The 10,997-nt window shown below is 50.4% G+C and overlaps 1 protein-coding gene across 1 annotated transcript; it reads right to left on the reverse strand.

Annotated features, from left to right (window-relative positions):
• Positions 1-6,182: 6,182 nt before the first annotated feature.
• Positions 6,183-10,661, reverse strand: LOC125537587 (protein SMAX1-LIKE 4-like). The gene is made up of 3 exons (XM_048700909.1): positions 9,009-10,661; positions 7,863-8,118; positions 6,183-7,742 (listed from the first exon to the last, which is right to left on the reverse strand). The coding sequence occupies exons 1-3, from the start codon at positions 10,382-10,384 to the stop codon at positions 6,330-6,332; spliced, it is 3,045 nt and encodes a 1,014-aa protein (XP_048556866.1). The 5' UTR covers positions 10,385-10,661; the 3' UTR covers positions 6,183-6,329.
• Between the last annotated feature and the right edge of the window lie 336 nt (positions 10,662-10,997).

Below are 10,997 nucleotides of genomic sequence, written 5' to 3' on the forward strand. Positions count from 1 at the left end.
CATTGCATTTATGTCTAGTAGCTAATTAGTATTCCTATACACTATTTCTATATGCATGCATAGTGTGAATGCTATTTTCTAACCCATCTCACAACCAATAGATAACCACCTAGGTCCCAGAGAATTTTCAAGCACGCCTTCTAAACCGTGACGGAGGGAGTACTCCACACCGCGCTAGCTAATTGCAGTGCCTTACATTATAGGAATTCCCGGATTTTGTTAGGTGCCTAATGCACCTGGACAGAGGGAGTACCATTTTCATTGATTAAGAAGAAGTGAGAATTGCCCAATTAATTGATGAAAAATCAGGCTAAAACTGATACATCCAACCCACAAACACATGGGCACCACCAGCCAACCTGGCCATCGACATGAAACAGAAGACACGACGGCACATGCCAACAGATGACCACACGCACAAACAACTGACAGCTCCGACTTTGACGACGAGCATCACCTCAGAAATATGCAGGACTTGCGTCGACCGTGCCCGCCGCAAACGACCACCGAGCGTCTGTCATCGTCGCCACCTGGACTCGTTTCACCGTAGCTCTGACTTCAAAACAACCAAGCAACCCACGAAAGAGCACCTCGGACACGCCGGAAAGATCCGACTACTGAAGCCCGAGCCGCGACCCATGCTCCTCTCGACGCCATTGTCGTTACCAAACAAAAATCAGCGCCCCCGAAACGGCCGCCTCAGCAAACCATGCGACGAAGATGCCGCAACCACCACGGCAAAGATGCCGCCATCCACTGTTCTCTAGTTGTAGCTAGCTCCGAGACGATGCCCCCAAGGAGGTAGAAGACGCGACGACGCCTTCATCGCCTAATCTTGCAGATCTGAGGTTTCCCTCCGGAGCTATGGCCATGGAGAGGAGGGGAGGAGCAGCACACATCAGCGACGCTTTCAAAAAAGAGCACGACGCTCGCAGGCGTCGCCGTCGTCGTATCCAGCAAAGCCGGAGATAGGATTTCTCCCGGTGAAGCTGGACCACCAACTCCCGAACCGGCCGGCCACGAACCCTGCCCACCAAACCTCGCAGAGCACCTCCCTCCAGTGTCCGCCCCAGCTGAGGCCGTCCTGCGCGACCACCAGACCAGCAGCCGCAGCGCTGCCGGAACCTGGGTCCGCCTGCCGTCCGACTCCGATCTGGCCACGGGATCCCTCGATCCGCCACGTCCAGACACTCACCGCCCCCTGGCCGAAGCCGCCGCCGCCCCGGCAACCGCAGACCTCCGTCGCGCGGCTGAAGCACAACACCAAGAATCGAGTCGGAGCACTTGCACTTCATCCCGACCCTCCAAAGCGAGCGCCCGGGCCGAATCCGTGCAAAACACCGCCCCTCACTGCATCCAAGCTGAAGACCAGGGCCCCCAGTCAGGGCAGCCTCCCGATGGGGCCAGAACCAGCCGAAGCTGGGCCAGATCCGGCAAGCCGCCACATCCGACGACGAGCACCTGCAGGAGCTCGCACAGGAGGAAAAGGGGGCCGCCACCCTGCCAAGACCTGTCGGAGGAGAGCCACCACGTGGCGCGAAGAAGACTCGCCGGCGCTGGCGACGCCATGCTGAGCAGAGGCCGCGGAAGGACCAAGCCTCCCCTACCGTGAGAGCACGCCGCAGGGCGAGGAAGCGCCCCGCCGCCGCCATCACCTGGCCGGGCTTAGCCCGCTGGCGTCCTCCAGCGACGGCGAGGGAGGAGGAAGCAGGGGAGGGGGCGGCGGTGGCGGCTAGGGTTCCGCCCGAGCCGCCGCCAGGAGCGACGCGGGCGTGGGGGAAAGTCTTCCCTCAATCTACTGTGCTGACTAATGACTACTCACTCCGTTCGCGAATAAGTGTACATCTACCTTTTATTCTAAGTAAAAAAATTAAAGTTTTGACCAACTTTATAGAAAATAGTTGTAATGTATATGACATCAAATTGATATATTATCAAAGTACATTTTGAAACGAATCTAGTGATACTAATTTGATGCCATAAATGCTTTTGCTTTTTCCTAAAAAGGTGATCAAAGTTTTAAAACTTTGACTTAAAACAAAAGTTAGGAATAGCAAGAAAAAAAGTAGGATCGGAATACCATGCCCATTGAATTCCAATAGAATTTGAGGGCTCCTTTGATTCAAAGAAATTCTATAGGATTTTTGGATGATTGAAATCTTTAGAACTTTCTCCTACGTTGGTCATTTGATTCATAGGATTGGATCCTCCTATGAAATCTTTTGCACTATATCTCATAGGAAATCTAACATCTACTCCAACCTCTTTTTACACTTTATTTTTTCTATGACATCAAACACTCCTTACTAATCCTATATGATTCAAGTGGACATATCACTTCAACCCTATACTTTTTTTATACCTGCATTTTCAAAATCCTGAGAATCAAAGAGGCCCTGAGTTTGTTTGATTGTTATCACAGGAAAACGATGGATTTTTTCCAAGAGATTAGAGTGGATGTTAAAATTCCAATGAAATGTAGTATAAATTAATCCTTAGGAAAAATTTCTATAGGATTCAATCCTAAGGATTAAATGATCAAAGGAAAAAATCTTAAGGATTCTAATCCTTCAAAAGTCCTATGAAAATCCTTTGAATCAAAGAGGCCCACATGCTTTGAGGCATGCAAAACTAAATGTGTCCCAAGCTGCGCAAATGACCTTCTCTTCTCGTGGTTCATTGGTTCAAGTAGCGTAAACATTCGAGCTTCCTTTTCAAAACTCAAGCGTCACGCTCCTTTTAGGCCCCTCCCAATGCTCCACCGTGGACAGGTGCTAAGCATGCCACATAAGCGAAAAAATGACATGGCACTTCATTTAAGGAAGAGAGAGAGTACTTTGGTGACCTCAGGAAGAACCAATGCTAAGCGCAAAAACCTAGACAAACCATTTAAATGAAACAATTTGACCAATACATGAAAGACTTTAGGTGCTAACTCATTAAATAATGTGTGCTTAGCAACAACAAGCTAAGCACCTATACATTGGGGTGTTGAGTTGCTAAGGTATTTAATGCACTTAGCACCTCATCTAAGCACCTTTGCATTGGAAGAGGTCTTACCGTCCCATGTAAGATGGCTAGTAGGACGATGCCAAAAAGCGGGTCGACAAGGGGAAGATGTTAGGATCAGAGAGTGGACTTGGTGTAGGGGAATTTATTGGCGTGTCAAAGTGCATACTATGTGGGTTGCTAAAGGCATGACCTCATCTATAATTAATGACTTTCCCTTAATAATTGGTTCAAGATATTTTTTGAAAAGGGCAAAAGACTTGCCGCATTCATTAATTAAGAAGGTTAACAACGTTAATAGCCCGTAGGCCAATATAAAAGCTAACTCTCCCGGCATTATATTTCCCATGTATCTCACCCCGGCCAAGATAGGTGTGAACTAGGATCAACCACGACGATTTTTTTTCATATCAAACCAAAGGACCGCCGAGTGCTAATGGCGAACACTAGTAGAAAGATTAATGAAGTAGCATATGATCTTGACAACTTAATAAAAACCCCTTTTCACAAAATGAAAAAGAAAACAAGAGGGCATAATGATGAGCGGTTAAGTGGTGATTGGCGCCCTTGTAATGTCGTCGCCGCCGAGTAGTGAGGTTTACAACATTTTCTTTTTTCTCTTTTGCAAAAAGTGATGTAATAGCTAATTGGCCTTCCAAGACGGCGTAGGGAGTGGAGCTGCCAGCCATGAATGGAGAAGATTTGTAGTTGTGGCAAAGTGCCAAAGGAGAAAAAAAATCCAGTTAACTCAGTCACAGAAGCACATATGCTATCTGTCAAACGTTTAGTTTTCCGACGAAAACATTATAAATATGACATTAGTCTTTAAAAGTTCAAGGCAAGTTTTATAGATAAATTTTATAAAATTTCAATCATTTTTAGAGAAACATTTTTTGTCTTAGTTTTCCATGACACCCTTAATTATATATTTTTGCCATGAACTAGATAAAAAAATCTACTAAAGTTGCCAGCACCATTCTTGTTGTTATTAATTAGGTCATTGCAATTTTACTTTTTAGAAAATATACAACATGCCCATTTTACTATTAAGTGCACAGAATTTTTATTTTTAATTGCATGGGAATTTTATTTTCCTTAATAGACACTTTTTATTTTTCATTTATATAATCAAATGTATTTTGTATAATGTCATCGTCAATCATGGTAATTTTCGTGTACATCATGGGTAAATTATTTTAACATACCATGACAATTTTGTGGAGCATACCATGGAAAATTCTTTTTATAAGTTTTATTTATTTGAACATTTTCGCCATGGTAAATTATTTACAATTTTTTTTGGCATGGTAAAATGGCCATGTGATCATTAGATACATTTACAAAATTTGCCCCAACAAACTTCATTTACAAGTGTTACCATGGCATGTCCAAATAAATTTGGTAAAATGCCATGTGGTCACTAGATACATTTTCCTTAAATTTGTCATGTTTCTAGAGAAAATGTTTTGCTTCGATCTACTTTATTCTAATCTGTCGCCTTTGCTTATTTTAGGATTTGAAAATTATCTCCTTTTTTGCTATGTAATCAGAACTAACAAAATTCAAAATTTTTCCATGTTTTCAGAGATGGCAAATTTGTTGTGTATAAGATGTTTCTTTTTAAATCTTGTCTCTTTTATCTACATCAGGACAAATCCTTTTTTGTTCATTTCAGGTAATCAACTCACAGTTTAGTTTTAAGTAAGTTTTTTGCTTTTGCGGAAAAAACCTGATGTTTCTAGTACTCCATCCACATGCCAGTTTTAAGTCAGATTTTTGTTTTTGCAGGAAACCCCTTAATAATTGGGTTAATTAACCTGAAGCACAAATCAAATGTGTTTTAAAAACATCCATATTTTTTAAACCCTAAATCCAAATTTGACATGTTATATATGAAATTTGATTAGAAAAATGTGTGAATCTGAATATGATTTTTTTACCTGTCCATTTTTAAAATGCTATCTAGGATGCAACCTTAATCAATAACGAATGATCCGTCTTTCTTTTATGCCGGTGCCGAACCGGATTGGAAATGAATGCCTATCAAAACCAGGATTGGAGACAAAAAAAACTATAACCATGCATGCACGTCTCGCCAAAACCTCATAGGAAAAAGAATAGATTACTCATCTAATGCCAGGAGAGAGACGCCTTAACATTGACATGTAGAGGCTGTTTGGTTTCCAGCCACACTTTGCCACATCTCACCTTAGGTAAGTTTGACCAAGTTAGATGGGTGTTTGGTTCTAGCCACACCTAAAGCAAGATTTTTTTTAATGAGAAGTGAACTCCACATGTCATAGACACAAAAAGTGTGGCAAAATTCCCTTAGGCAAGCCAAAAGTGTGGCTAACAATTTGAACAACTCAAGTTAGGCAAGTCTGGCAAAAAGTAATGTGCCAACATAAGGCAAACATAGTCACAATCCAAACAACCCCGTAATGCCGAGAGAGACGCCTTAAGATTGACAACCTTCAAACGCATTGTGGTTGTGTAAGCACTGAGGGCACAGCCGGCGAGGGTCTTAACTCATGGTTATTGGATTAGAGAAGCGTGGTATTTCTTTCTCTCATTACAACACGCAAGCTCTTTTGCAGGTAACCTTCGCTCCAAGCGGATCAAGATCTGATGTTTCCCATATTGTCGTCCTTTTTCAAACGCAAAAAAGCTGGCAAGTTAACCTTAAAATAAGTTTTTTAATACATAAGCACATACATTCAACCCTATGAACGAGGGACGCCCTACTCCTATGAGCACTTCTGAGAAGCTGAGGTGACACATCATTTTGAGATTTACAAATACATGACCGAAAGTCCTGAAATAAATCTAAAAAAATGTAAGTATCAGTGTCAAGTTTAGGACTTAAACTTTAATGAACTAAGATATCAGTGTCCTCCTAACCATTCAATGGAGCTTTGCTACATTCACGGATAGTTACGGGGCATTAGAGGGCTGGGCGCCCAGCCCACCAGTTAAATCAGGGGGAGGCGGTTAATTAGGAGAAGAAAATTAATTAGGCCAATTAAAACAGGACAGCTCAGCAGGCCCGTGAAGTCCGTGAGTCAGGAGTCCATGCGTGTAGCATTTTTGCCATCCGATGAGGTTCACGACCTTATAATAAGTTGAGAAATTATTTACTTGGCACAGGAGCGAATCTGAGGCAACGGAGGCGATTTAACAATGTGAAATCGAACAATTAAACCCCCCGAAAGACTCCATTTCAAGTCCATCATTCTTTTCTACATACAACAAATTGAGCTAAGTAGTGGAGTAAGTAACTAATGACTCAGTACACCGCGAGGTAGCAAAACTTTGTGAGCTCAGTCTACAAGGACCCTGCTTGGAAGGGCCGAGCCCATGAACCCTGACACCTGGGCCCCGCCCCCTGGCCCCATCCCCAATACCACCACCTTCCCGCCATTTTCCACCACTGCCGCCGCCGCCGCCGGTTCAAACACCTCCACCGCCCACCTCCACAGCACCTCGTCAAGAAAGTGTCCAGAAGCCGCGGTGAGCGCCTCGGCCGCCTCGTCGTCGAGCTGCACCTCCCGGCCGAGCGCCCCAACGAGCACTTCACGGATGGTCGCCGCGGCGCGCTGGTCAGCGTCGGCGTCCTTGTCAAGGGCGAGGACGCCGGTGGCGACCGACTCGAGGAGGTGGTGCAAGTCCCCGTGTTCTCTGCTGTCACTCTCGTGGGTGATGTCGCTCGGAACAGCATCGTCGTCACTGTCGTTGCCGGCGCAGAGGTTGAGGTCAAGGTCGATGCCATGGCCGGAGCTGGAGCCGTGCCGTGCCCTCTTGCACTCCCTTGTTGTTGGTGGTGGCTCGATCTCTGCCTTCCTCTTGACATCGCCGGGCGACGACGACGACCATAACCGCAGGCTGATGACGTCGGTGGCCCGGTTTGCAAGCTCTGATGTTGTGAAGATAATGATGGATCCAGAGAGATCGAGTTCTTGGCCGAAATGGTCCTTGATACACCCGCACATGGATGCCGCCACGAGACACTCGACAACGTGCCGCGGCGCGTGCTCGACGTCGGGGATGACGAGCACGAACCTGCCGCAACTGAGCTTGCACGCCCTCGAGACCACATCGGAGCAGAAATCCTCGGCGCAGCTGAATTTCTTGGGATCCGCGGCTATGATCTGATCGGCCGAGCCACAGCACGTCTCGGCGATCACCGCCGCCGCCCGTTGCTGGGCAGCGTGGTCGCTCCCCTTGAAGAACAGACAGACGCCCTTCCTTCCATAGCTCCGGCTGCTGGCGACCGCCTCCACGATCTCCGCAACGGTGCCTACTGGCTGGCGCGGTATGTTTTTGCGCAGCCGCCGCTCCAGCTCATGCGTCACTCCATCGTGGCTCCCCTGAGCACGACCGTCGGAGGTGGCCGTGTCCGAGAGTGGGAGGAGGGTGCCAAGAGCGAGCGTCGTCTTCACGTCCGGGCGCTCTGGCTCCATGAGGCCCGGACAAGGCAGAGGCGATGGAGGTGACCACCTGCTGTTGCTCCTTGAATGCTCCATCAGTCCCTCCAAGCCCAAGAAGCCTGCAATACTCGGCGTGCTCTGGCTGCTCGGCAGCAGGCAAGGACTCGGCCACCACGAGTTTGGAGGTGCAGATATGCCAGGACCAAAGCAAGAAGGGGAGCACGGATCATGCTGCTGGCTGCGCCACAGGTGAAGCTTTCTGCACAGCCTGCTCCATTTCCTCTTGAGTTCGATCAGATAGTTGCCCTGAATCATCACCACCAAATAAAAAGGAGATAAGACATCCAACTCCAACTGGCCTAGATTTTGCTGTGACTATGATGCACATTTGAAGAACTGCATTAGAATGTCCTGTTTGATCGTTACCTGCTGTGGCATTTGATGATCGGCCGGTGGCTTGTTGTCGAGCACCAGCCAGGCCGGGAGGCTGCAGCGTAGGCCCTCGGTGCCAGCCTCTGCCTTGACAACGGACGCCTCCCTCTCGTAGCTCCTGTTGCATTCGCTGCACAGCATCAGCTTGTCTTCCTGCTCGCCTCCCAGCGCCATTGGCTCGGCTGCCATTGCCACAGGACTCTGGGCAAGCAGCTGCCTGGTCGCCATGGCCTGCTGCATCGCAGTCGCACTGTTGGAACATCAGGGGACAAACAAAACGATGTCAAGTACCAGACCATGGCAAAGTTTCCATCAATTTATTTCAAGTTTTTACACGTACAAAAGGAGCAAGCAGAAAAGATTAGGCAGATTTTATTCAAAAAAGGCGGAGCAGTTTCATGGAATTTCCAGTGTATTGCAGGGAAAATAATCATAGGGACATACATAACTGTAGCCATATCAAACCATCTATCTAGAGCAGTTTGAATTTTTGTACCATCCCCATCTACTACTACAAATACTTTATGATTGATCTTGTGTGCATGAAAAGTGCATCATTGCAAGGAAAAGGGCACCGGATCAGTCTCACAAGTCACACATTTGTGTACCAAAAAGGGAGGCAGGCCAGGCACTGTTGCTGCTGCATCAGAAGAAGACTTTTGCGCCGAGCATGCAGAGAACCTGATCGGATCAGATGGAATCTCTGCAGAGGCTAAAAAGCATTGCATTCCCCAAAAATAACCCTCTTTTTCTCTCCATCTCTCTCTCTGTGTCTCTCATCAATTTCTACTGCCTGCAGCATGCATGATCAAGCCTTCAAGCTCACATGCTTCAGTTTAGATGACATGAAAGCTCAAGCACCTCATTAATGTCGAAAGATGAAATGGTATTTTATACCACTACTCTACTTGAGGTCTACTAGTAGGGAGGGTACAGATACTACTACGGGCTAGTGGTGCAGGTAGTAGAGCTTGGCTTGTTTTTGTTTTTGAAACATCTGACCTCTGACCAAGTGGTCCTTCTAGACAGCAACACACAAGGCTGCATGCAGCAACAGTGAGCAGGAAGAGAAGGCAACAAGGACACATGCACGACAAGGGAATGGCACTGTAGGGGGAGGCATGTTTCTTGGTTGCTCACCTCGGAGAGGAGGAAGAATGGAGATTGTTGAGGGCCAGCCCAGTGCCGCTCGCGGTGGGGACCGCCACGGCCTGCAGCGCCCAGGCGGACTCCAGCAATGGCTGCCCACGCCGGTGCTGGCACCGCATGTAGGTCTGGTAGCTGGCCGTGGCCACCAGCCAGACGCGGCATCGCGGCGGCGCGCTGGCGCGGAGGTCGTCGAGGAGCCGGCCAAGCTCGGCCACCATGTGCTCCACGGGGCTGTACGACGACGCGGTCTGGTCGGCGCCGCCGCCGGCGGGATCCTCGTCCAGCGCCCACCGCAGGTCTCCGACGTAGACGACCAGGCCGCCGCGCTGGACGGCGTCCACGCTGCGGCGGAGCTCCGCGGCCTTGGCGTCCACGTCTACGCGGCTCATGAGCCGGACGTGCACGTAGGAGAGCTGAAGCTTGAGCAGGTGCGCGCCGGCGAGCTCCTCGGGGACTTCTCCGCGCTCGAGGCACCGCAGCAGCTCGCCGGCCACGGCCTCCGCCATCGACACCGAGTCGCCGACGACGACGGGGTTGGTCCTTCTCCCCTGCTTCCGCACCATCACCTCCAAGACCGCCCTCACGTCCTCCTTGCAGTACGGAACGGCCACGGCCGGCGAGCTCAAGAACTGTGCCGACCACATCCCGAAGCCGCAGCCGTCAATGCTGCCGTGGTCGAGGAAGAAATGTGGAGGTATGACCGGCGGAGGAGGGGACGAAGACGAGGATGACATCATGAGCGCGCTCTCCTCCTCGAGGTTGCTCTTGACGGTGGCGCTGGAGAAGCCCGCCTCCCGCATCACGCGGCTTACGCTGGGGTCGTCAAGAATGGAGATGATGAGCTGGTCGAGCTCCACCTTGATGGCGAGGAGCGGCTGCTGCTGCTGCGCGCCTTGGTGCTGCACCGGGCCGGGGGATGGCGGTGGCTGCTGCAGCTCGACGCAGCCTCGGCGCTGGTTGGCCTGCGCGCGCTTGAGCGCGGCGACGAGCGCGTTGGAGAGCGCCGGGTTAGGCTGGACGAGCGAGGACGCGAAGGGCGCGGCCGAAGACGGCGGCGGCGAGTGCGGCCCGGAGTTGGGCAGGCGGTTGAGCGCGACATTGAAGCAGAGCTCGAGCGCGCGGCACTGGAGCGGGTGCTGCGCGGGCGGCACCGCGGGGTGGGAGCGCAGGCAGGCGCGCCTGAGCAGGCCGTAGGCGGCGCCCCCCGCGAGCGGCTGCGAGCAGGCGGAGCTGAGCAGCGCGAAGGCGACGTGCAGCGGCGTCACCTGCGCATGGCCGCGGCGGCGCGCGAGGCCGACGGCGAGCTTGAGCACCGCGGCCGCCTCGGCGGTGAGCGACTGGTGGATGGTGTAGGCCCCGGCGCGCATCACTCGATCAGCTGTCCTCGCCCCCACCCCCCCACACCCCGCGGAGAAGAAGCTCCTCCCCCTCTCACTTGTTGGTGTGGCTCCTTCTTCTTCTTGTCACCACCACCTCCTCCTCCTTTGGCGTTGCTGCTGATTCTGATGAGGCGAGGGGAGAGCGTCCGTCCCTCTTTATGGATCGGTTTGTGTCTACTGTAGGCGTGATCACTGTGGTAGCTGCTGCCTTCTTTTGTGGCGGCTTTACTTTATCTTTATAGACCTCGCTCCATGCACACTGGACCGGATAGATGGCCTGAGCTGAGAGGAGAGGAGGGAGGAGGGCCTTGTCTCTTTATCGAGGGTGGCGGATGCCGCCGCTGTGGCTTTGCATAGCCCCGTCAGGCTTTGCTCCCTCCGCTCTCATACACAGACACACACTCTCTCTCTCTCTTCTCTCAGCGGCGTGGTGGCATTCCGCCATGCATGGCATTTTCTCTCTCTCTCCTCCTTTGCATATGCCTCTGTTTTCTCGGCAGGGATCTTTCCCTTTCCACACACAGCTGCCAATGCATGCAAAAGCTCGTGTGTCCCCTCCCGCCCCTTCGTCCCCAGCATCAACCAGGAGCAGTGACATGCC

This window comes from Triticum urartu, chromosome 2, assembly GCF_003073215.2.
Source record: "Triticum urartu cultivar G1812 chromosome 2, Tu2.1, whole genome shotgun sequence".
NCBI classification, from domain to species: Eukaryota; Viridiplantae; Streptophyta; class Magnoliopsida; order Poales; family Poaceae; genus Triticum; species Triticum urartu.